We start from the raw sequence: 23,342 nt of genomic DNA, 5'->3' as shown, positions 1-23,342 counted from the left end.
AGTTCCACTGGGTTGATTAGGCAGATTTTAGAAATGAATAAAAAGAGAAATCTCTTCCTTGCAGCTGAGGGAGTGAGGAGTTCATAGGTATCCCGAAACACACAGCAACTGTCTAAAGGAGCAGAACCTTCATTATAGCTCCAGGTTTCACAGAGCAGCTGAGACGGATCCCTAGGGCTGCCTTGGAGGGCCCTTGTTTCACACCTTGAACACCTAGGCTTGGGGACATAGCTCTGTTGGGTCCAGCATGAGGAAAGACAAGAAAGCGGAAGAGCTTTTTCTCCAAGGACACAAGGCGCTTTTATTTGGATGGAGTTCAGTGGGGGTCAGAGCCCAACCCCCACCCCTTTGCCCCACTGCCCCTCATTTGCTGCTTTCTAAATTTCTTCCCATTTTCTTTTCCTACTACTGTACCTCAAACTGGCTCCCGTTTTAACCTCCACCCAGACTTCTTGCTGCCTTCCTGCTGCCCTCTCACCTTTTCGTGTTTACCCTTTTTAGCCAAGGGACACGATGAAGGAAGGCATAGTCCTGCACATGTTCAGAGCCAGACCCAGTGGCCCCATGGTCTGTGCTCGCTTCATGCTTTTCTTTGGGGTCTTTTTGAGTTCTCGGCCTTGGCTTAGAGTCCCTCTGGGAGAACGTGACTACTGTTTCTTTTTACTCTGAGGCGGTAGAATGGTTACCCAGAGGGCCTCGGAGTCTTGGCAGACCTTGGGTGAGGTAGCTAGGAGAGAACAAGAGGGAGTGAGGTTGGTTTCAGCTGGGGTAACCTCAAAAGCGGGGGGGCCCTGGTTGGGGACTGGCTGGAACTTGGATGCTTGGGCTTCATTCCTGGTCTGGGTGGGGCGGTGGTTAGTGGAGGCTGGTCTATCAGTGAGGTGGGCCTGGGGCAGAGCTGAGGGCAGCCGGGGTCTTACCTTTCCATCTCTGAAGCCCCAGGTACAGCAGTGCAAGAAGGAAGAGGCTGCTGGCAAAAACGATCCCAAAGGCCGTCATTCTCTGCTCTGTAGGTGAGACGGGTGTAGGCAGGAATAAGCCCCAAGCCGGTGCCAGCAGGAGGGACAGCGTGCGTGCGTGTGAGTTCCTGGATGACGAACTCATACCAGGTGTTCCGCACTCACCCAGGGACTGGGCGCACAGTAGCATTCTAGTTTCTTAAGGTTTTTGGGTGCTTGTGTGACCATAAAATTAGAATTTTATAAATAGCTGGGGAGTAATGTGAGCTGAAAGAAAATCCCAGTTTAGGGGAAGCCTACTGCTCGGTGAGCCACTAAATAATAATACCCTGTGCTCCTGAATGTTTGCATTCTAGGTACTAATTCTTCCCTGTTTAAAAACTTTTAGTAACATTCTGTAGCGCCAGGATGAAATTCCAGCTTGAGGCCCATTGGGATCAGCTCAGTAATAGCAGTGGAGGGTTTGATGCTCTAGGGTAATAGGCTGCCTATTTTTCCCATTTTACCTTTTACCATTAGGTAGGTGACTTTGGGCAAATTACTTAATGCCTGTCAGTGCCAGTTCACTCATCAATACAACAGGATTCATGATAATACATGAGACCGTACTATAGTGCTCGATTCATGTAAATGCTCAGTAAATATAATAACTTCTCAAGCTTTAGGCCACTTTCCCCTTTTCCCACACACCCTTGGCTCTAACTGTGCAGTCCCCCAAATCCTCTTTAGGCCGCTTTATATTTGGCCTTCACACATCCTGTTCTTCCTGTCTTGGTGTTTCCTTCCCCATGCCGCCGCCCCCCCCCCCCCCCCCGGTCATCTTGCCTGCCTGAATAATCAGTCCCTCCAACTGGACTAAACTCAAGGGCAGGATCAGGAATTGTTCAACCTTGATCTCCAGCACATTCATTGCCTGGTGCCCTCACACCTGGGGTGTATCGAAGTCTCAGGATGTGTGGGAGCAGCTCTGGAGGCTGCTCCCTTGGGAAGGAAGTAGGTGGGGTTGTGAACAAAGCCTGGTGGGAAGCAGCAGAAAGCCAAAGACACGCTGGGGATGGGAGAGCCATGAGCCCAGGATAGAGGTGGGGAGAGGAGGGTACCCCAGTACCTGGTGGGGCAACCCAGGCCCTGGCCTCGATGGGCTTGTCCAGGGAGATGTGGGTGACCTGACAGGTGTAAGTGGCACCTGCAGAGCCAGGTTCTGCCTTCAGGGAGGAGGAGATGCTGTAGGTGCCCCCTGGGCCTTGCCGGAGGCTGGAGAAGGAGGCATCAGACACTGGGACTGGGGCTCCACCCAGCTCCTCCCGGGTCCACTTCACACTGATGTCCAGAGGATAGTAGCCCACTATGTTGCAGATGAGGGTGGGTGTCAGAGCTTCATGTGCCAAACTTAGTTGTACTTTGGGGGAAGCTGGAAGACAGAATGAGTAAGATTCCAGAGGGATCAGTGGGACAGCAGAGGAGCCTGAAGCCTTTTCATCCTGCCGAGAAAGAGGCAGGTTGTGGAGGCTTGTCTGGTCCTCGGTGGAGTGCCAAGGGGTGGATGAGGGGACCACCCTGGAGGCAGGCCGTGAAGGGGTGCATCTCTACAGGTAGTTGAAAAACAATGAGATTGGCTGGCTGCTTATCACGAGAAGCCAGAGGTTTTAACGGGTATCAGTGACGAAATCCTCCCCTGGATCAGGACCACCCCCACTGCCCCTCCTTGGTTTGCTGCTGCGCCTTTAGCAGGTGTGATCGGAGGCAGCCAGTCAGGGCAGGGCAGCCAGATCCTGGGCCGGGAAGGTTCTCTCTGGACTTCTCCTGAAGTGTGACAGGAGACAGCCTGATGCTGTCTGCGCTTACAGGATGGAGATGGCATGTAGGTTGTGGGGGTGTAGCCTGCCTCTCAAGAAATGCCCTTATATTTGGATTCCACTCTGGAAAACAGCCCCAGTAAGCATGTCCCTCTCCCTCTCCCCCAGATAAGCAAGTTCTGGCCTCACCTTGGACATGGAGGTGGATGATTTGTTGAGCTTGGTGCAGAGAGGTGGTGATCTGGCAAATGTAGGCCCCTTCGTCCTCCAGAGTGAGGCTGGGTAGGTTGAGGGAGGCAGCCCCAGCCGTGAGGAGCTGCTCAGGCTGCAGGGTGGCGCCCTCTCGCTTGGCCACCCCCTGCCCCTTGGCCCAGCTGTACACTAGCTGGCCAGCGCCCCTGTGCTGCAGCCGCCACTCCACTCTGGTGAGGTCCGAGCTGGGTGCTATGGAGAAGCCACAGTGCAGGGAGGCTGAGGACCCCAGCAGGAAACTCAGGGATGGGGTTTGAGTTGTCACTTGCAGTTCCACTGTGGTGAGAGAAAGAGGGATGATGGTGGACAGCTTCCTCCTGAGGCCACCTGATCTCTGAGCTGTGGGCCTACATCCACCCCTGCCGCCTTTCCTGGACGGTGAGGCCAGTGGAGCTCATTTCCCATCAGACGGAACCGCAGCGCCCAGGGCTCTGGAAAGGCCGTGTGGCACATGTGGTAATGTTATCTATTTTGGAGATACCGCTGGATAACCTGATGAAAGCTGTGGATCTCTCACCACAAAAATACACATGCAAAATTATGGGTTACTGTTGCTTTTGGGTAAGAGCCACTGGAGGAGCAGAAAAAATTTTGGAACCCTGGTTCTTTCATGTAATAGCTCTGTGACCTTGGACAAGTCACTTAGCGTTGCCAGGCTCCCCTGCCAAAGGCGAGGCTGCTGTAAAGACTACGTAGAAGTAAGAGTGTAAAAAACACACAGTCACAGTACTTGCGCCAGCCATGCTGGACCTAAGTCTATTGAGAAGAACAATCAGACAAATCCAAATGGGATTTGCTGCAAGACAGCGCGGCCAGGGCTCTTTACGTAGGTCAGGGCTATGGAAGACTGTTCTGCGGTTAAGGAGCTAAAGACGCAAGACTGTGAAATGCCATGCATGATCCCTGTTTGAATCCTGCACTTAAAAAAAAACAACCCAAAACCAAAACAAGGCTATAAAGAACATTGTTGGGACAATTGGAGAAGTTTGAATTTGGACTTTATACTTTACAATACTGTATCAATTTTAAGATATTGATACTTAAGTATGATGCTCAGTAGTGCAACAAGCAGTTTGTGGGGGAGATGGGAGGAGGCTGCCATGGCAAATACGTTCTTCAATTCTCCACACACTGCACCCCCTTATTGTCTGCAGCACGGTAGACCACTCCCCATCTTGGTTTGCCGAGGTGATGGTTCTGTGATTATGGAGAACATTTTTGCCTTTGGTTATAAACCAAGTGCTATAAACCACATGACTGTACATGACAGCATTTTGGGGTGAAGTGTCTGGATTTTTGCAACTTTCAGTGAGTTCAGGGGATATCTATTTCTCTAGAGAGAATGTGGCAAACTTAACAATTGGTGGACCTAGGTAAATGCCTTATGAGTGTTAATTATATTATTCGTTCACCTTTTGCAGGTTTAACATCCAAATTAAAAAGGGAATATTGAGCTATACCAGGACTGTGGTTTACACTGGACAGACATGAGGCCCCTTCTTTTCTGATGTAGCAGGATAAATTTAGGTTGGACGACAGAAAGGTCAAGTGTTCTGGGGCTTTCTAAAGATAAGGGGGTAGCTCCCTAATCTTTGGACTTGCCGAGAAAGAGACAGGTTGTGGAGGTAAAATACTGGATTTTACCTCCAGTATTTTATTTACAGAGGAGAAACCCATAGACTGTCGGCAACCGAGGGGTGTTTGGAGAGACCCCTCCAAACACCCCTCGGTCTTTTTGGAGGTAAAATATTGGATTCGGCGAACTCTGGAGAAACCCGCCGTCTTGTTCTCAACTGCCCGTGCCCTGTGGATGTGCTGTGTTGAAGACGGCCAGACCTGGGCTTTACTAATCGGGGAAAATTCTGTATCCCTCTGCTTCGCTCCAGTCAAACACCAGACCAGACTGGCTTTTCATTGGGAAAAACGGGTGTTTGGCCCGCTAAGACTGCTGTGAACAGCATACATGAATAGAGCCTCACATGTCTTATTCCTCAGGCAACGCAGTGAGGAGAACATTAATCCCTATTTCAGGTCCTTCAGAAGAAAGGACAGAGGCCAAGGGACACCCTGAGATGGCTGATTTGGATGGAGGTGGGCATGTTCCCTTCCTCCTATCCTTCCATCTCCGAATATTTAAAAAAAACAAAATTTTCTTTCTGCTGCTTTTCATTTTCTCACCTGCAGTCAGCACAGTCCCCAGGGGGCTCTGGGGTAGGTTCAGTGTGGGGTGCAAGGCAGCCCCATTCTCAGCATCCCCAAGAGTCCTCATCACTATGGAGACACTGGGTCCCCCTCCAGACACCTGCACGTTGGTGATGAACCAAGCTGCTGTCTCAACAGCGGCCTCTTGTCTGGCTGGGAGAAGATAGTGGGAGATCTCACAGGTCACCTCCTTCTCGCTGCAGTCCGCGTGGAGCAAGGCCTCTGCATCGGGAATCTGTACCAGGTTCACTGGGCAAGAAGGGTGGTACAGAGGCTGAATTAGATTCAGCACATGGGAAGCAGATGTGAACGGGTGTACTGAGAATGGGGCTGTTCCAATGGAGGGAGCCCAGAAGGACTGGGACATGGCACGGAAGCTCTTACCGGAGGCCTCAAAGGTAACAGGGGTGTTGTCTTTGGCCACTGTGCTCAGTTGGAAATTGCCGAAGCCTTCCAGGGAGCCATCATCCAGCATTGGCACCTCTCTCAGCACCAGCAAGGCCTTCACCATGTTCTTACTGCTGGCAAACCCTCCATGGTGCTTGCCTTCCTCTACCAAGAAGCAGTCCAAGACCACATCCACTGCCCGCCATTGCCTTTCTGCTGCAGGGAAAAGACTGGGCTGAAGCCGCACCTTCCTGCCCCAAAAGTTTCTTCTGTACTCATTCCCTGCCCCCACCCATGGAATCATCAAGGGTAAAAATTATCCTCCAGGGTTCTAGCTACCTCTTGTCATCCCCAAAACCGGCTTTCTGGGGAGCACCTGCCATTCCAGGTACACACTTCTCAGTGTGAATTATTTCAAGTCCTGGACTTCCCTTGCTCAGGCAGGTTTGTTTTCACTTTTATCTCCAACCATCGAATGAGAAACTATCTGTAAGCAAAGGAATTCTCAGTCAAAAGCATATAAATGAGCTAAATTGCCACTGGGAGAGAAGACAGGCCGTAGGTTCGCGCTGTCTGGGCGTGTGGGCAGCCATCTTCTCAGTTCCTAAGCCGGCTGACAGGTGCTCTGCTTTCTGCCATAACATGTGGCTTCCCCTCTCCCACCTCCGGGGTCACCTTCCTAGTGATTTCCTAGCTGGGGGGTCCCTTCCTCTTCTGAAGGTAACCCCTCTCCTGCAGGTCAGTGACCCCCACCACACACTATGAAGGCCCTTCTTCACTTGGCCTTTTCCCCATGGTTCTCAGTCTCTCTCTCAGTCTCAGTACAACTGGTTCCCTGAGCCTTTGAGCTTGGAAGCGGTTGGCCCCTTTCTCCTGCTGGTGCTTTCCCAGTCCGACACTTCCCTCCAGCTTGCTCCCCACTCACCGACGTCTGCCGCTCCTCCGGACAGAGCCACGCAGAGCAGCAGGCACCACCCCTCGGTGCCCATGGGGGCTGCCCTCAGGCCCTCCTCCTCCTGCTGCTGCTCTGCTCCACAGCTGCTCCCAGCAGAAGAGGGGTCTCTCCAAACACCTCTCGGTCGCCGACAGCCTATGGGTTTCTCCTCTGTCCTCTGCCTACTTTCACTTTCACTTTGAGGAAGCGACACTGCTGCTGCCTTTACCTCTGGGTGAAGCCATTTCTTGCTGGCACCAGAGTTCTGTTCACTCTTCTCCTTTCCACCCCACCCCCCACCCCCAGAAATCCCCTGGTGATTTCAAGACCTGACTTCACTGCATATACCCTTTTTGCTCCCCAGCAGCCCCAAAAAAGTAGAGCTGCAAGGAAAAGGAGGTGGGGGGAGGAAAGCAGAGGCCGAAGCTAGAAGTAGGAACCCCCATAGTCTGGGAACCTTTTCTCATATTCTGTTGGTACCACACCCCCTCTCCCTCTGCCCGCCCGCTTTGGGCAGGGCCCAACACAAGTCTGCAGGGGAGAAAGCTCCTCCCTCTGATCCCTGGTCCAGGGGAGGCTGGGAGTGGCCCATGTCCTGAGCTTGGAATTTCAGAGAGGCAGTGTGCAGGTCTGTTGCTTTATTTTGTAAAGACTCTACAGCATGTGGGGCTTTCATGGGCTTGAGTGTGTTTTACAACCGAAACCTCAAGCCCCGTCCAGCACAGAGGTGAAGTGCACTGGACCTGGACATGTCCTGCTTCCCACCCTCTGCCTCCCATGGGTCCTTGTCCCTGCAAGTCTCAAAGGTACTTTCTCAGGCCTGCACACAGGAAGGGGTCCTGAGGAGCGCGCGCTACTGAAATCGAGGGGGCCAGGTCTCATTGCCTCTGGGTGGGCGGTGGGGCGGTGAGGTGTGCCGGGGGCCAAGCCCCTGTTGCAGTGGTGACCCCCTCTGGGGACTGCAGGCTCAGAGGTAGGAAGCAGGCTCCGGTTTCCGGTAATCCTCCTGGATGGGGATGGCATCGCCTTCCTCCTCCCTGGGACAGCTGTAAGGACAAGGCTCAGCAGCTGCCACTGGATTTTCTCCTTTGTCTGCAGAAACAGAAGCAGGTGAATCTTGGCCAGTGGCCAGGATGGGGTGAAGGGAGAAGAGAGAGGCAAAGGAGGTCAGCTTGGTGTGTGTGTGGGGGCGGGGGCGGAGGGGGTGGAGCTGTCAGGAGGGCCTCAGCCAAGAGGAGAGGCAGGCTAGGCAGGAGCCAGGGTGGTAAAGATGGAGCTGGGGAGGCTTCCGTGGGGTCCCAGGCATGGGTGGCTGGGCGGGGAAGGTGGGGTGGGGTCAGGGACAGGACTGGAGACCTGTATTTTGTCTCTTACTTAGTCCATATTTTCTTTGATGATGGAGGAACAGGGCTCCGACCATGGTGAAAGCAAGAAGCATTCCAAACAGGATCACAAAGATGCGGATGCAATCTGAGCTGCACTGGGACCTCTGGGCTGTGATCAGCAGGGGCCGCACAAGAGTTTTTGGGGAGGGCCTACTCCTTGACTCCCCTCAGCCCAGCCCTCCCATCATCCCTGCCCCTCTCCTTCCTCCCTTTTTCTCCCCTCTGCCCCACCCTTGTGTCAAGTCCTTTCCTCATCCCTAGACTCTGCTCTTCCTCCTCTTATCCGCACTCCTAGTTGCTTTCGGGCTAGCTTTTCCCTTGGACTGTCCTGCATGCATTCTCTCCTGGGGTGGGGAATGTGGAGAAAACTCACGTGGCCAATGAGTCGAGAGAGCTGGGGCAGGTGGGCTGAAGTCGGCCAGAGTCTGCATGTGCCTGGCTGTCCTGGCCTCCAGCATTTCTGGAAAAACGGAGACTGGGTGAGCAGCATGAGGGAACTCTGCAGGGAAAGCCTAGGCTGAAGGCCTGAGGACTGAGAAGCGCTGGATGTGATGGAGAGGCAGAGATGGGCCCGCTAGGCACCTCACGGGGGTAGACACGGAAATGGGGGTGCTACTTGAGGGTGACCCTTACCCCAAGTGACCGGACACAGAGTCTCCTGGAACTTACTTTTGGCGTACGGTAAGTGGGTGGGTTGTGGGTGTTGGTCTGGGGCCTGCGATAGGTGAGGGGTCGGAGAGGGGCTTGGAGCAGGGTCGCACTCGGTGCACTCCTTGTCCCTGCACTCTTGGCCCTTGGGGCAGGCACACACAGTGTTGGTGGTGAGGGTGCAGTTTCGAATGACATGACCTGGGGATAGAGAAGGCCAGAGGAACACAAGGCACTCACCTCAGGCCTCAGAGACCCTGCAAGGTCCACTTGATCCTCTCTCCCAGCCCCCGCCTCCCCCCACCCCGCCCGCTGCAAAGGCAGGCTCCTCCCTCACCATCACCCGGGACCTTTGCCATTAGTATTACTGTTATTAAGGAAGAAACTTGGACCTTCTGGAAAATTCGTGGTTCAGAAATAGACACTGAAAAGTAGAAACCGCTTATGTGATTTTTCTCTTACTCACTGAGACTTTTACAACTGGATTGTAACATAGAGATGTAGACACATCACAAGTGTAAAGTTTGAGAACTGGACTCGGGTGTAACCAGCACCAGGTCAAACAGTACGTAACGAGTAGTGTTATCCCTTTCCAAAAGTAGCCACTAGCCTGACTTCCTAACCACACAAGCCTTTTTTGGTTTTTGGTTTTTGGGGTTTTTTTTTTTTTTTGTAATAGATACATGGAATCATGCATGTGTATTCCTTTGCAACTGGCTGCTTTTACTCAACTCTTTTGAGACTAATCCATATTATTGAGTGTAATTGCAGATCATTCATTCTCATTACTGTGTAGTGTAAATATTGTGTGAATGTACCACATTTATTCCTCTGTTCTACTGTTTTTTAAAAAATATTTATTTTAAAGAGAGAAGAAGCGGGGGAGAGAGGGAGAGAAACATCAATGTGAGAGAGAAATATCCATTGGTTGTCTCTCCTGTACGTCTCTACTGGGGATGAACCCTCAACCCAGGCATGTGTCCTGACCAGGAATTGAACTATTGACCTTTTGTTTGCAGGATGACACCCAATCAACTGAGCTACACCGGTCAGGGCTCTTCTGTTCTATTGTTAATGTGCATTTGGGTAGTTTCCAGTTTTTAGCAATTAGAAATAGTGTTTCTATGGTTCCTGATAGGTTTTTTTCAACTTTACTAGGGAGTAGTTTGATTGCTGACATCCATTGCCTTTAAATGTGCATTTTATTCAAGTGTAGAGGTCAGGTGCCAGGCAGCTGCCGATCAGCTATCCTGTGGGTGGAGGGTCTTGGGGGTGCTGACTGGGTTGGCCTTACAGATGGCTGAGGGTGAGAAGAGGTGGGTGATTTCTGGGGGAGACAACGACACTTGGATGTGGGCCAGGCTGAGTGGGAGCCTGGTGGGGCCTTCGAGCAGCACTCTCGTGGGGACCCAGGGAAAGGAGCCCGACAGGGGGAAGAGGGGTACTGAACGGGAGGTGGGGGTTGCCAAAGACTGCCCCCAACTCTTAACAGTCTGCCTTAGTGTTTGCCTTTTTTCAGGAAAGAGAGGGGGGCACAAATTCCTTCTTCTCATCCTTCTGCCCCTCTGGCCTCTTTTTTCTGAATTCAGACTCATTGCTACTAGAATTTGGTTTCCTGTGGCTTGCCAGGAATGGTGAGTCCACCTGGATGAGGGTCTGCAGGGGAAGAACAGGGATGGGGGTGGGGAGGTGGTGGTGGAGAGGGGAAGAGGTAGGCAAAACAGAGGACTGAGGAGGGGGTGATCTTGTGGGTGTCTGCCACAGGGAAAGGAAGGGCTAAGGAAGGGGCTGGGATTGGGTAAAAATGGATGAAGTGCTGTTGTTTTCAGTGATGAGCGTCCAGAGACCTGAGAGTTCTTTTCACCATTTTGTGCACAAAATTCCAGGCTGATATCTGGTACTTAACTTCTCCATCTCACAGACAGGAATACTGAGGTTGAAGAAGATCAAACATTCAGCCTCCTCCCAGTCCATCCCCGCACCCCTCAGCCCTGCAGCCAGGTGCTGCTTGAGTGCTTTGGGGAACCTGTGGGCTGTGTCTCACAGAGAAGGAATGTGGGTCGGGCTGCTCTGGAACATACTGAAGGGAGTACAGACTCGCTCGGTGCTCGGAAAAGCCTTTCTGGTGGAGCCCGCAGGGTGAGTGAGGCAGATTTTGGAAAAAAAAAAAAAAATTTCCAACCCCGCTGGGGTTACTGTCAAAAAGTGAAAAACATCCGATAAGAATCATATTTTTAGGTTAAGTGGACTGAAGAATGCTTCTTCTATATTTAAGATGTTGCTGTTTGATCTGCAATGGCAAAACCCTTTTTGTGTAGTTGGTTTTTATAAGCATGCAATTAAAAGCCTAGTGAGACCGAACATTTTACAGACAAGTAGTGGAGTAGTTCAGTTCAGCAGCCCCCGCATGTGTCCTGCTGCGGAACGTTTGTTCAAAGGTCCACTTTGAGATCTACTCTGTGTACTGGCACATCATTTCTGAAATTCTAGCTAAAATGGGAAAATGATAAAAGGATTCGTAACAGCCACAGATTTTACACTTCTTTAAAAAAATGAAATTACAAAATAAGAAAAACGCAAGCCACATGCACATTTGTTTTCCTCAATTGGCTTTTGTGCAAGTGCAGGTTGTTACCCACCGGCTAGTAGTATATTCTTAGAAAGGTATATTAAAAGTTTCAAACAAATGTCCACTTCAAACCCAGCCAGTTCACAAGTGTGTACATGTTGGGGGGTGGTTGCTTGGCTGACACCTGGGACCCTAAAGCTGCGTCCCCCTTTTATCGTCTTCATGCCAGCCACAGACTTACTCTCAGCAGCCCCTCAAATTTTGCTCACCCCTTCCATAAACACTAGATTTCTCCCCATCGCATCAACACACCGCTCCCAGGATGTCCTGTTCCCCAGCAACGGCTCTACTTTTAGCCTTGAAGCAACGGGTGCTCGACTCCCCCCACCCCCCGCCGCTGCTCCTCCTCACCCAGCGCTGCCACCTTGCTCCCCAAGTGCTTGCCCGTCTCACCAGAGTTACAGTGCCGGCAGTTTTCACAGTGGGGCCGGGAGTTGTAGTCTGGTGAGTAGGAGATCCCTGGTATACATGGATCACACTGAGCCGCCTGTCTCTGCTGGTCACAGTGCTTCTTGAGGAACGTTCCTGTGAGCAGAGGTCCAGGGTCAAGGCTCAAGGGAGGCTGCCTCTCACCCTCCGCAAAAATGGTGCCTCTGGCACTGCAGGATCCCTCCTTGCTGGAGCTAAGACTCACTTTCTGCTTCCCTTTCCCCCAAACCCAGTCCTCTCCCATTCTCCACCGGCCCCTGGCAAAGGCCTCCTCTCTTACCTGGCTCACACATCTGGCAGCACAGTCCTCCCAGAGCCCAGTAGTGGTTCTCTGGGCAGCTCTTAGAAGGGGTAGCTGAGAGCCCTGCTAGAGTTGCCAGAACCCACAGCCAGCAGGAAAGTGGCCAGGCCATGGCTTCTGCCCAGGGAGCTCTTCTGTGCTCCAGTCGCTAACTGCTGGCCTCTGTACTGGGCGCCGTTTCCTCCTCTTTGCACCCCCTGGGCAGCAGCTACAGGTCTCTGTGTTGCCGTGGCTATGCTTTAGGTGGCAAGCTAACCTTTGATAGCAGCTGAAGCTCTACTGTGGCTCTTTTTTTTTTTTTTTTCAGCAGCAACCTCTTACTCCTCCACCCTTTCCGCATGCTGGGTGCTGGGTGCTGGGGAGAGTTGTTAGAGGGCAAACTCTGTCAGAAGACCTGCTGCTCTTTGAAGTTGTCCCCTCCAACATGCGGCTTCTCTGTTTCTGTCTCTCTGGTGCTATGAAAGAACTTAACTCATCTACTCCTGCCTCTTTTATAAAGTGTTTACGCAGTCACCCACCTCTCCTATTCATGCACTTGTACACAAAGATGTCCACACCACAGCCCTGTTCACAGTGTACAAGCTAAGCGGCATGTCTCCTCTGTCCATCACCATAAAGGATAAGCTGCTTTTTTTCACAGAGACAAGCAGTTTAGAGAAGGAAGGGAAACCAGAACTCAGTATTTGAAACAGGGTCAAGTTTTCTTCTTCTTTTTTTTTACTCCTCACCAGAGAACTTTTTTTTTTTCATTGCTTTTAGAGAGAGGAAAGGGGAGAGAGAAATATCGATGCAAGAGAGAAGCATTGATCGGTTGCCTCCCGTATGCACCCAGACCAGGGATTATAATGTGCCCAAGCCGGGGATTGAACCTACAACCCAGGTAGGTGCCTGACTGGGAACTGAGCCTACAACCCTTCGGTTAATGGGACAATGCTCCAACCAATTGAACCATACCAGCCAGGGCCAGTGTCAGGTTTTAGAGTTTTTCAGATTTTTGGGAAGAAACTAGCACCACAATGTATCCTCATGGGGCTGGGGTAGCACCCAATCAAACACAACATTTCTGCAGCAAAACTAATGAACATTTAAACTAAGTGGGGTGAATAAGGACTATAAGTAGCCTTGCTTTGCAACAGCTGAGGTCCGGTTTTATGGGCAAAAGAGCTTGCTATGAAAGTGTTAGAATGGCAAACAGGGGACTTAACATGAGTCACACTCTGTGCTAGGAGATTACATAGGATCTCATTTAGTCTTCCTGCCAGCCTGTGATACAGGCATTACCCACTGCCCGTCTGTCCTTCCCTCTTCACCCCGCTGTCACCTTCATTTCCCCCTTCCCCCATCTAGCTGTGTCGGTCGCCGATGTCCTGGAGTGCTGCCATGCGTCTCCCCTGCAAGTCTTGGGCACTGGGATTAAAAGTCGATGCCTGTGGGTCATCTCTTCCCTGTTTCTATTTTATTTTTTATCCTTACCCAAGGATGTGCTTACTAATTTTAGAGAGAGAGGAAGGCAGGGAGAGAGAGAAGGAGAGAAACATCAATGTGAAAGAGTAACATCCATCGGTCGCCTCTTATATGTGCCCCAACCAGGGACCAAACCCAACCAGGGACCAAAAACCCAGGCATGTGGCCTGACCAGGGATCAAACTCGTGACCTTTTGGTCCATGGGATGATGCCCCAACCAACTGAGCCACAGTGGCCAGGACTCATTTCTTCCCTGTTTCTGTGGTTTTGGGAATATTGGAAATAGCTGGACTTTCCCCTTTTTGAGTCCTGGAACACATGGGTCAGATGGCCACCCCCTCCTCTTTCCCTGAGGATTGAGGTGTGGGGTGGCTTATTTCTCTAGGCCATTTTTCATTCAGGGGTTTTGCAGTTGTTTCCACAGGGCTCAAAAAGTCACACCCCTGTGATCTCACATGTCAGATCTGTTCTCTGTCTCACTGTTCAGTTTCCTCTCAATTTTTTCCATTCTCCCGCCTTTCTCTGACCCCTTCTAGTCTTCAGGTGGGTCCTCTCAAGTGGGGAGCCACAGCGTGAATATGATTTGAATAGTTACTTAAGCAAAACCATCCTTTTCAATGTTGGGCAGGGTGCCTGAGTTCCTACTTCAGAGTGGTTAACTTTGGGATCCGAGCATTTTGCTGTCACTAACAGTCTGCCCCATTCCCAGATCATGGTCAGTATCTCCGCTGTTAATCTTAAACATCAAGGAGGCTATGGAGAGATGGGACCCTGTGGAGCTGGATGGGACCCTAGAGGAATGATGGGAGTTAGGGACCTTTAAAGAGAAACTTGCCAAAGGGGGAATTGGAGAACACAGAGAACTAAACCTTGACTAGACCCTGAGCTGCTCAACCACGTGAGGCCTGTGTCCCCTATGCCAAGGCCCATGTCCCCTCTTCTACTCATCACTTCTCCACGGAGGAGAGGGCAGGAGCAAGTCTGCCTGGCTCTCGCTCTGGTTGGGAGGAGGAAAGCCAGGTTCCTGGACCTTACTGTTCTCCAGCCTTCTGTACTGTTTGCATTAGCTTGTGGTGAGCGTTGGCCTGTTCTAGGCTGGCTTCCTGGACAGTCTCTTCCTCTTGCCTATAGGCCCTGCAAGTGCAGCCTGTTGACCTCTCCTTTAAAATCTTCCATTATCTCTTTCTGTTTGAGGTTCAGCTTCTCCCTATACCTTTCTGGCACAGTTATGTGGTATTTTATCAACAGCTCCCCCTTTTCTTCCATCTCCAGCCCACAAAAGCCTCTCTTTTGATGACTTTCATTACTTTTGAGAGGCTCTGAGCAAACCCTGAGTCTGAAGCAGTGACCGTAGCCTGAATGTCCGCTAGGATCACCCTGCTCCTTAATGCCTAGGTAAGACACTCCTTGCTTTCCAATCAGGGCAGGGCCTGGGTGGATTGGGGGAGATGGGGCTGTTGACTCGCACAAATCCCAGTGGGTCCAGTGTTATGGTAGCTTCTGGTTCTGGTTCCTCTTTCACCTGACGTCTTGTTTTTCCTTCTCCGCTCCTGGTTGTTCCCTTAGGTTTGCCCTGCCACATCTTGGGACACAGGATTTTCTTGAATTTTCCTCTAAACCAGCTGTAAACAGAAGGCTGTTAAATATGACAAACTTTTTACTGAAGCTTTATATATCATAAGAATACGACTTAAAATTGCATTTTGCACATTGTTGTTCTTTTAAAAAAATTTTTGTTGTTGTTCAATTACAATTGTCCCCATTTTTCCTTCATTATTCTCCCCTGCCCTAACCATGCCCCCCCCCACATTCATTCCTCCCTCCCTACCCCCATTGTCTTTGTCCATGGGTACTTTATACATGTTCCTTGCCTTGACCCTTCCCACTGTTTCCCCCGTTATCCCCCTCCCCTCTGGCCACTGGCAGTTTGTTCTTTATTTCTATGTCTCTGGTTCTATTTTGCTCTCTTGTTTGTTTCGTTGATTAGGCTCTACTTATAGGTGAGATCATATGGTATTCGTCTTTCACTGCCTGGTTTATTTCACTTAGCATAATATTCTCCAGTTCCACCCATGCTGTCATGAAGGGTAGGAGTTCTTTCTTTCTGCTGCATAGTATTCCATTGTGTAAATGTACCATAATTTTTTGATCCACTCATTTACTGAAGGGCTGTTTCCAGCACTTTGTTATTGTAAATAACGCTGCTATTAACATTGGGGTGCATATGTTTTGAATTGGTGTTTCAGGATTCTTACGGTATAATCCCAGAGGTAGCATTGCTGGATCAAAACGCAGTTCCATTTTTAGTTTTTTGAGGAAATGCCATACTGTTTTCCATAATGGCTGTACCATCCTGCATTCCCACCAACAGTGTGCTAGGGCTCTCTTTTCTCCACATCTCTCGCCAGCACTTGTTTGTTGATTTGTTTATGACGGCCATTATGACCAGTGTGAAGTGGTATCTCATTTTGGTTTTAATTTGCTTCTCTCTGATGGCTAGTGATACTGAGCATCCTTTCATAGGTCTCTGGGCACTCTGTATGTCCTTGGAGAAGTGTCTGTTCAGGTCCTTTGCCCATTTTTTAATTGGATTGTTTATATTCCTGGAGTGGAGTCATGTGAGTCCTTTAAATGTTTTGGAGATCAAACCCTTGTCCGAAGTATCATTGGCAAATATATTTTCCCCAGTGGTTCCCTTTTCATTTTGCTGATGTTTTCTTTAGCTGTGCAGAAGCTTTTTAATTTGATGTAGTCCCATTTTTAAATTTCCTTTATATCCCTTGCTCCTGGGGGACATATCAGTGAAAATATTGCTGTGTGGAATATCTGAAATTTTCCTGCCTATGTTCTCCTCTAGGACTTTTATGATGTCATGACTTATATTTAAGTCTTTTATACATCTTGAGTTTATTTTTGTGTATGCTGTACGTCGGTGACTGAGTTCCATTTTTCATTTTTTTGCATGTAGCTGTCCAGATCTCCCAACACCATTTGTTGAAGATGCTATTTTTACTCCACTTTATTCTCCTGCCCCCTTTGTCAGATACAAATTGGCCATAGAGACATGGGTTTATTTCTGCGCTCTCTATTCTGTTCCATTGATCTGTGTGTCTGTTCTTATGCCAGTACCAGACTGTTTTCATTACAGTGGCCTTGTAATATAGTTTGATATCAGGCATTGTGATTCCTCCTATTTTGTCCTTCTTTCTCAAAATTGCTGCAGCTATTCAGGGCCATTTATATGGTTCCATATAAATTTTTGAAATGTTTGTTCTGTATCTGTGAAATATGTCATTGATATTTTAATAGGGGTTGCATTGAATCTATAAATTGCTTTGGGTAGTATGGACATTTTGATGGTGTTAATTCTTTCAATCCATGAACATGGTATATGCTTCCATTTATTTGTGTCTTCCTTAATTTCTTTCTTCAGTGTTCTGTAGTTTTCTGTGTGTCTGGTCTTTTACCCCCTTGGTAAGGTTTATTCCTAGGTACTTTATTGTCTTGTTGCTCTAGCAAATGGGTTTTTTCCCCCTAATTTCTGTTTCTAATATTTCATTATTGATATACAAAAATGTCTTTGATTTCTGAATATTGACTTTGTACCCTGCTGTTTTGCCAAATTCACTTATTAGGTTGAGTAGTTTTTTGGTGGAGTCTATAGGGTTTTCTATGTACACTATCACGTCATCTGCAAGCAATGACAGCCTTACTTCCTCCTTTCCTATTTGGATGCCTTTTATTTCTTTTTCTTGTCTGATCACTTTGGCAGAACTTCCAATACTACGTTGAACAGAAGTGGTGAAAATGGACACCCTTGTCCTGTTCCTGAAGTGGGAAGCTTTTAGTTTTTACCCATTGAGTATGATGTTGGCTGTAGGTTTCTCGCATATGGCCTTTATAGGTTGAGGTATGCTCCCTTTACTCCCACTTTGCTGAGTGTTCTTATCATAAATGGGTGCTGTACCTTATCAAATGCTTTTTCCATATCTATTGATATGATCATGTGATTTTTGTCTTTCCTTTTATGTGATGTATTACATTTATTGATTTGTGAATATTGTACCATCCTTGCTTCCCTGGGATGAATCCCACTTCATCACAGTGTATAATCTTTTTAATGTATTGCTGGATACAGTTGCATATTTTTGTTTTTAATAGTCCTTCCCACCCCTGAGATTGATCAGTGATCTAGCTACACTACAAAGCAGTGAAGGCACTGACCGTCTTGCTGACACCTCTCTCCCCTCCACCCTCCTTTTTCTGTCACAGATTGACTTTCAGAAATCTGGCAGGCATCACGTCTCATTTCTCTTTAGCACCTAACCCCAAAATCAGTTTTGGCTCTTTATAAATGTATAACCAGAGTCAAAGTACTCCATGGAACTAAACTCTCTCCAAGATTTTTCCTTAGAAGGAAATTCTGTTTTATTACATAGATGTCAGAAATCACTGTTTGTTATCCTTATCAACGAAACCCTTTATTTTTCTAGAGCTTTTGTCTCCTACTCCATTTCTTACTTCTTTTTCTTTCTTCCTTTTTAGAGAGAGGGGAAAGGAGGGAGAGAGAGAGGGAGAAAAACATCAATGTGAGAGAGAAACATTGATTGATTGCCTCTCACACACACTCTGCCCAGGGACCGAACCCGCAACTGAGGCACTGTGCCCTGACTGGGAATCAAATGGGCAAATTTTTCACTTTGTGGGATGATGCCCAACCAAGCCGCACTGATCAGGGCTTCCACTCCATTTCTTCTCTACTCCTACTTTGACGACCCCCCACTCACTCCTAGTCCCCCACTGCTTTAGATCTTCCTTCTCAGAGACACTTTGGAGAACAGCTGGGCAGGACAATGGGGTGGGCTTGTTGACAAGGGACTGAGTACTCACATCCTTGTTCTGTAATTTGCATTCCTGGGACTCCTCAGTTTGGGTCTTAAGGGAACTCACCAGCTGTGGTCATTTCTTCCCACCTCTGATCAGTTTTCAGTATTGCAACCCCAGATCCTAGTGTCTCCTAGCATATGAGGTACTCACTAAACATTAGATGGTTCAGCTTCAGCCTTGTTCCTTGACAGTTCTTTTTTTTAAGGAAAATCTTTCCAAATGATTCTTTTATTGGAAACTATTTTAAGATATGCAGAGAAATTACAGTGCCACTAGAAACAGGAAACCAAACCTCAAAGGCAGTTTTATAACTTTATTTGACAATCAGCAGTTCTCATCCACATTAACTGTTTGTAGATTTTTGAAAGTGGTGACAGGTACATAGGTGACCCACGTATAGAGCTTGTTTGGTGAATCTTCATCCTCATTTCGTTTTCTGGACAACTGCACCTGCGTAGGGTATGGGACATTCCTTATTCCTTTGGCCCAGAGGGCTTTGTTGAGCCTCGTGTCCATGTGCCCATGTGGAGTTCCCATCTCCATGGTAAATTTCAGATCTCTTTGAGTGCCCAAGGGGCGCGCTGCTTGAAGCCCAGTCCGTGGATGCGCTTATGGATGCCGATGGTGTACTCTCTGGTCACGGCCTTGTTGATGGCAGAACGGCCCTTCTTCTCGCCACCCTTCTTTGTGGGAGCCATTATGCTGGGCCCAGGTTGGAAAGCTTGTTCCTTGAGAGTTCTATCCACAGTTATAAAATTGAAATTTTGGGGAATCCAAGGCCACATTGACCTCCTAAATTCTATTCCTCTTTGATTTGACAAGTACTTTGTTGCATGTCTATTCTGTTCCAGATACCAATTAAGTAACAGGACACAAAAATGATAAAAATGAACATGTGCCCTGGCTGATGTGGCTCGGTTGGTTGGAGCCTTGTCCCTGAACTGAAAGGTCATGGGCACAATCCCCAGTCAGGGCACATACCTAGGTTACTGGCTTGGTCCCTGATTGGGGCACGCGCAGGAGGCAACTGATCGATGTTTCTCTCTCACCTCGATGGGTTTTTTTTTCCTCTTTTCCCCTTCCTCTCTCTCTAAAACCAATAAATGTATCCTTGGGTGAAGATTAAAAAAAAAAAAAGAAGAGGAAAAGAAAACAAAAAAAATAAACACATGGTTCTCCCTTCATGGAGCTGACGGAACAGTGAGAGTCAGACATTGATCAAATAACCTCAAAGACAAATATAAAATTACTAGTAACGGTCATTATTGCAGCACCATGAAAGGGAAAGTCCTGATGCGATACAGGTGCCTGTCCGCTAATAAGGGGATTTGAAGGGAGGCTGTGCTTCAACTAGGAAGCAAAGTTTAGCTGAAACGTATGGGGTCCGACAGCTCTCGCCTTCTGGAGAATCATTTTTTCCTTTGGTTTTTAGATATCACCCTATTCTTCCTTTGAACACTTCTATTCTTTGATCAATGATAATTTTTCTCATATTCAGATTATATAAAATAGGGATGATATTTTATATAATACCACCATATATATATATATATATATATATATATATATATATATATATATATGTTCCTTGAAGGCTTGCACAATGTGTGTATGTGTGTGTATTTTGAGTGTAGACTTTTCACTGCTGATTTAATATAATTTCTTTGAGAGTCAGTTTTGGTAGGTTATATTTTAGTGGGAGATTGTCTATTTAATGTTTCATATTTATGGACATAAATCTTTTAAAATCACCACTAGATCGGTAGTTACTTCCCCCTTTTCACTCCAAATACTATTTATTTATAATTTTCTCATTTTTTTCTTGATACACTTTGCCAGAAATATGTCTAATTTATTAATTGCGTCAAAGAATCACCTTTTAATTTTGTTACGTTTCTTTCTTAGTTCCTTCTTTTCTCTTTCATTTTACACTCTGACATAATTTTTAAATTATTTTCTTCCTTTTACTTTTCTTGGTTGTATTCTGCCTTTCTTTTTCTAACTTATTTTTTTGTAAAGATTTTATTTATTTATTTTTAGGGAGAGGGGAAAGGAGTGAGAAAGGGAGGGAGAGAAACATCAACATGTGGTTGCCTCTCAAGTGCCCCTCACTGGGGGCCTGGCCCGCAACCCAGGCCTGTGCCCTGCCTGCAGATCAAACCGGCGACCCTTGGGTTCGCAGGCCGGCGCTCAGTCCACGGAGCCACACGAGGCCAGGGCTCTAAGTTCTTGAATTGGATGCTCGGTTCATTAATTTAAAATTTTCTTATCTAATATATGCATTTAGGCCGCAAACTTCCCTCTAAGAACTACTTTAACTATATCTCGTAAGTTTTGTTATATTGTGTTTTCATTATTGTCGGTTTATCTTTTTCCCATTAGTATTTATTTTTGACCTACCTATTATTTATAAATACATTTAAAAACGTACAGATCTATGTGGTTTAAATTTTTTCCTTTTTATCAATTTTAATTTTATGTAACTGGGGTCAGAGAATGTCATTTGTATGTGTCACATGGGACTGAATATGTTATGTTGCATGGCAAAGGAGAATTAGAATTGCAAATGGAATCAAAGTTGCTGATCAGTTGACCTTGGGAAGGGGATTACCCTGCATCATACAGGTAGACCCACTGTAATAGCAAGGGTCCGTATACATGGAAGAGCAGCCGAAGAGAGAGGCTGAGAGAGGTGGCAGCCTGTGAAAGATGCAGCCTGCTGCTGATGACTTCGGAGATGGAAGAAGAGGGCCAGGAGCCACAGCATTTGTGAGGCACCCCCAAAGCTAGAAAGCAAGGAAGCTGATTCTCCCCTGGAGTCTCCTGGAAGAGAAACACAGCCTTTGGTTTTAGCCTAGTGACACCCATTTCAGACTTCTGACCTACAGAGTTATGATACTAAATTTAGGTTTTTGGCAACTTGTTACAGCAGCCATACAAAACTAATACATATAGATTCACTGGCATTTGTTTGAGATTTACTATGTGGCCTACCTAGTATGTGGCTGTAAATGTTTTAAGTGTGCTTGAAAAAAATGTATAATTCTGATTCAGTGGTCTCCAAATGTTTTTGATTTTGTATTGTATTTAATTGATAAAAATGATTTTGAACATGTATCCCCAAATATATACATTTAAAAATAAATTATTTATAGATTATATATATATAAATATAAATTCTGTATATGTATGTATAGACATTAAAAGGACAAGGTACCATTACACAGTCACATAAAAATATAGAAAGGATGAGAAAAAGTTGGGGAAGCAATATTAAAGATAATACTATTTTTACTTACTTACAACATAAGAGATCATTTTGCTCTCACTAAAATAATATATAACAACATTTTGCACAATATAAAAATATACTAGTGATACTATATTTAGTAACAGTAATGAGCAATGTGATTTAACGTTTCATTATTTTTTTAAAACTTTGCTTCAATAGTTTATCTGAAGTGACTAGCAGATTTAGGTCTAAGTTCAGATATTTGGTTTTAATGACTGACTTCGATGAAAAAGGTGCTCTGGGTCAAACTGTTTTCTGGTATGTTCCCCAGTTCTGAATTGCAAGGCCATCTTCAACAAGGCCTTGCTGTTCCATGTATTGATGCAGTCATTGGTCGATTCTTGTATAACAAGGCTTTTCGGTTGGGATCCTCAGTGGCCCAGATTGAGGGTGTTACCCTTCAAACTGTTTCTGCAGTTTGTTTTATCAGACATTCTATTACTGGCCCTGAGACCAATTTCTTTCTTTTTCTTTTCTTATCCTCACCTGAGGACATGTTTTCATTGCTTTTAGAAAGAGCGGAAGGGAGAGGGGCAGGGAGGGAAAGAAACACCGATGCCAGAGAAAAGCACCAATTGGCCCCACCTGTACCCCACTAGGGAGATTGCATGTACCTGGACCGGGACCAAACCTGCAAACCAGGCGTGTGCCCTGACGGAAAATTGAAGCCATAACCTTTCAGTTATGGGACGATGCTCTAACCTACTGAGCCACACCTGCCAGGGCTGAGACCAATTTCTTTGTTATTTTCTTGATGGCAGAGGAGATTTCCCAACCATGATAATACAAATTTGAACCCTGAGCGTGAGTAAGCACAGACTTGCAGTTACAAATTTTCAAGACAATTTTTTTATCCACCCAGAAGGCAGACAGAGACAGACTCTGTGTTGGTAAGTGGTTCTCTCTTGATTTCCCTTAGACGTTTCCCCCTAATGTGCAATGGTGTCTTTTCCAGTTTCCTGTTTGATGGGATCCAAGGTGTTCCCCTCTGGACTCATGTACGGTTAATGTATTCACCTAATGGAATACTTTAGAGAAATGAAAATGAATGCCCTACATGCAGTCCTGTGTACAGTATATGAGTCTCAGTGGCTGCTCGTGGACTCACCCTAGAAGTTTCCAGTGTTGCATGCTTCTCAGGCACCTGGGATTTCCCTTTCTTTTGAGAGCTTAATTCTTTGAGTAAAAGAATGTTATGTAGCATTTCAAGACCTTTGTTGCAGAGGTCAGAAGTCTCATTTCATAGGATGCTCTGTGACCTTTCTGAGCACTCTTCCTTATTTAGGGCTTGTTGAATCTTGTGATTTTTTGTCATGTAATTTAAAGAATTCTGATTTAAGGTAAAGCTAATTTCTGAAAACATATGTAAATTGATAAGTATATGGTTGAGTGATGACTGTTGAGGTTTTATGTCACTCTTGTAGCAAGTGAAGGGCAGAACCAGTAAAGGGAAATTCTCAAAGACACCAGGGCAAGGGGAGAAACAATGAGGGTCCTGGGCCCCAAACCCCTGGGTCAGGAGGATCCCGTGGTAGGTGGAGAGAGCCTGGCTTTCAGAATCACTCAGATTAGTGGTCCCCTAGCATTTCTGACAGTTAGTACCTGGACCTTTCTGGGTGAGCCCCAAAAACTCTCAAACTGAGTCTGTGTCTACTTGAGGACAGTGTCAAGTACTCTGCAGCAGGTTGGCAGAATTATGGGTAATAATATAAATGAAATGCCATGCCTAGTTTGGGTACTCACTAAATGTTCATTCCTGTCACCCCTTTCTTGGTT

At 47.2% G+C, this 23,342-nt stretch overlaps 3 protein-coding genes and 1 pseudogene across 4 annotated transcripts in view; 1 reads left to right on the top strand and 3 right to left on the bottom strand.

Annotated features, from left to right (window-relative positions):
• The window catches only part of VAMP1 (vesicle associated membrane protein 1), a 53,424-nt gene that overhangs the window by 7,044 nt on the left and 23,038 nt on the right, over positions 1–23,342 (top strand). The window lies entirely within an intron of this gene.
• TAPBPL (TAP binding protein like) lies at positions 364–6,823 on the bottom strand. 2 transcript variants are annotated; one of them, XM_054574706.1, is made up of 7 exons: positions 6,522–6,823; positions 5,594–5,812; positions 5,186–5,458; positions 2,945–3,283; positions 2,068–2,370; positions 921–1,007; positions 364–727 (listed from the first exon to the last, which is right to left on the bottom strand). In XM_054574706.1, exons 1-7 carry the CDS (start codon positions 6,583–6,585, stop codon positions 648–650), a joined length of 1,365 nt encoding a protein of 454 aa, XP_054430681.1. In that variant the 5' UTR covers positions 6,586–6,823; the 3' UTR covers positions 364–647. The 2 variants fall into 2 exon arrangements, with proteins under 2 accessions (XP_054430681.1, XP_054430680.1); XM_054574705.1 differs by having other exon boundaries at positions 5,594–5,809; positions 6,522–6,660.
• Positions 7,498–12,098, bottom strand: CD27 (CD27 molecule). Its single transcript, XM_054574713.1, has 6 exons — positions 11,902–12,098; positions 11,586–11,717; positions 8,585–8,764; positions 8,202–8,375; positions 7,905–8,027; positions 7,498–7,622 (listed from the first exon to the last, which is right to left on the bottom strand). The coding sequence occupies exons 1-6, from the start codon at positions 12,032–12,034 to the stop codon at positions 7,498–7,500; spliced, it is 867 nt and encodes a 288-aa protein (XP_054430688.1). The 5' UTR covers positions 12,035–12,098.
• On the bottom strand, positions 18,599–18,972 carry LOC129071424 (60S ribosomal protein L31-like; annotated as a pseudogene).

The sequence above is a fragment of the Pteronotus mesoamericanus genome, unplaced genomic scaffold (assembly GCF_021234165.1).
Source record: "Pteronotus mesoamericanus isolate MK-2021 breed Mesoamerican mustached bat unplaced genomic scaffold, CSHL_Meso_final contig_263, whole genome shotgun sequence".
NCBI classification, from domain to species: domain Eukaryota; kingdom Metazoa; phylum Chordata; class Mammalia; order Chiroptera; family Mormoopidae; genus Pteronotus; species Pteronotus mesoamericanus.
This window is presented reverse-complemented; position numbering and strand designations above follow the sequence as displayed.

Bases quoted from the DNA above. Each gene is read 5' to 3' on its own strand.
- CD27 (XM_054574713.1), bottom strand. From the start codon at position 12,034: ATGGCCTGGCCACTTTCCTGCTGGCTGTGGGTTCTGGCAACTCTAGCA. The intron at 11,718-11,901 runs GTAAGAGAGGAG...CTCTGCTCACAG, and splicing joins CTGCCAGATGTGTGAGCCAG to GAACGTTCCTCAAGAAGCAC. The intron at 8,765-11,585 runs GTGAGACGGGCA...CTCTATCCCCAG, and splicing joins CTGCCGGCACTGTAACTCTG to GTCATGTCATTCGAAACTGC.
- TAPBPL (XM_054574706.1), bottom strand. From the start codon at position 6,585: ATGGGCACCGAGGGGTGGTGCCTGCTGCTCTGCGTGGCTCTGTCCGGA. The intron at 3,284-5,185 runs GTGAGAAAATGA...CTCTCACCACAG, and splicing joins GGGGACTGTGCTGACTGCAG to TGGAACTGCAAGTGACAACT. The intron at 1,008-2,067 runs GTACTGGGGTAC...TCTCACCTACAG, and splicing joins GGCCTGGGTTGCCCCACCAG to AGCAGAGAATGACGGCCTTT.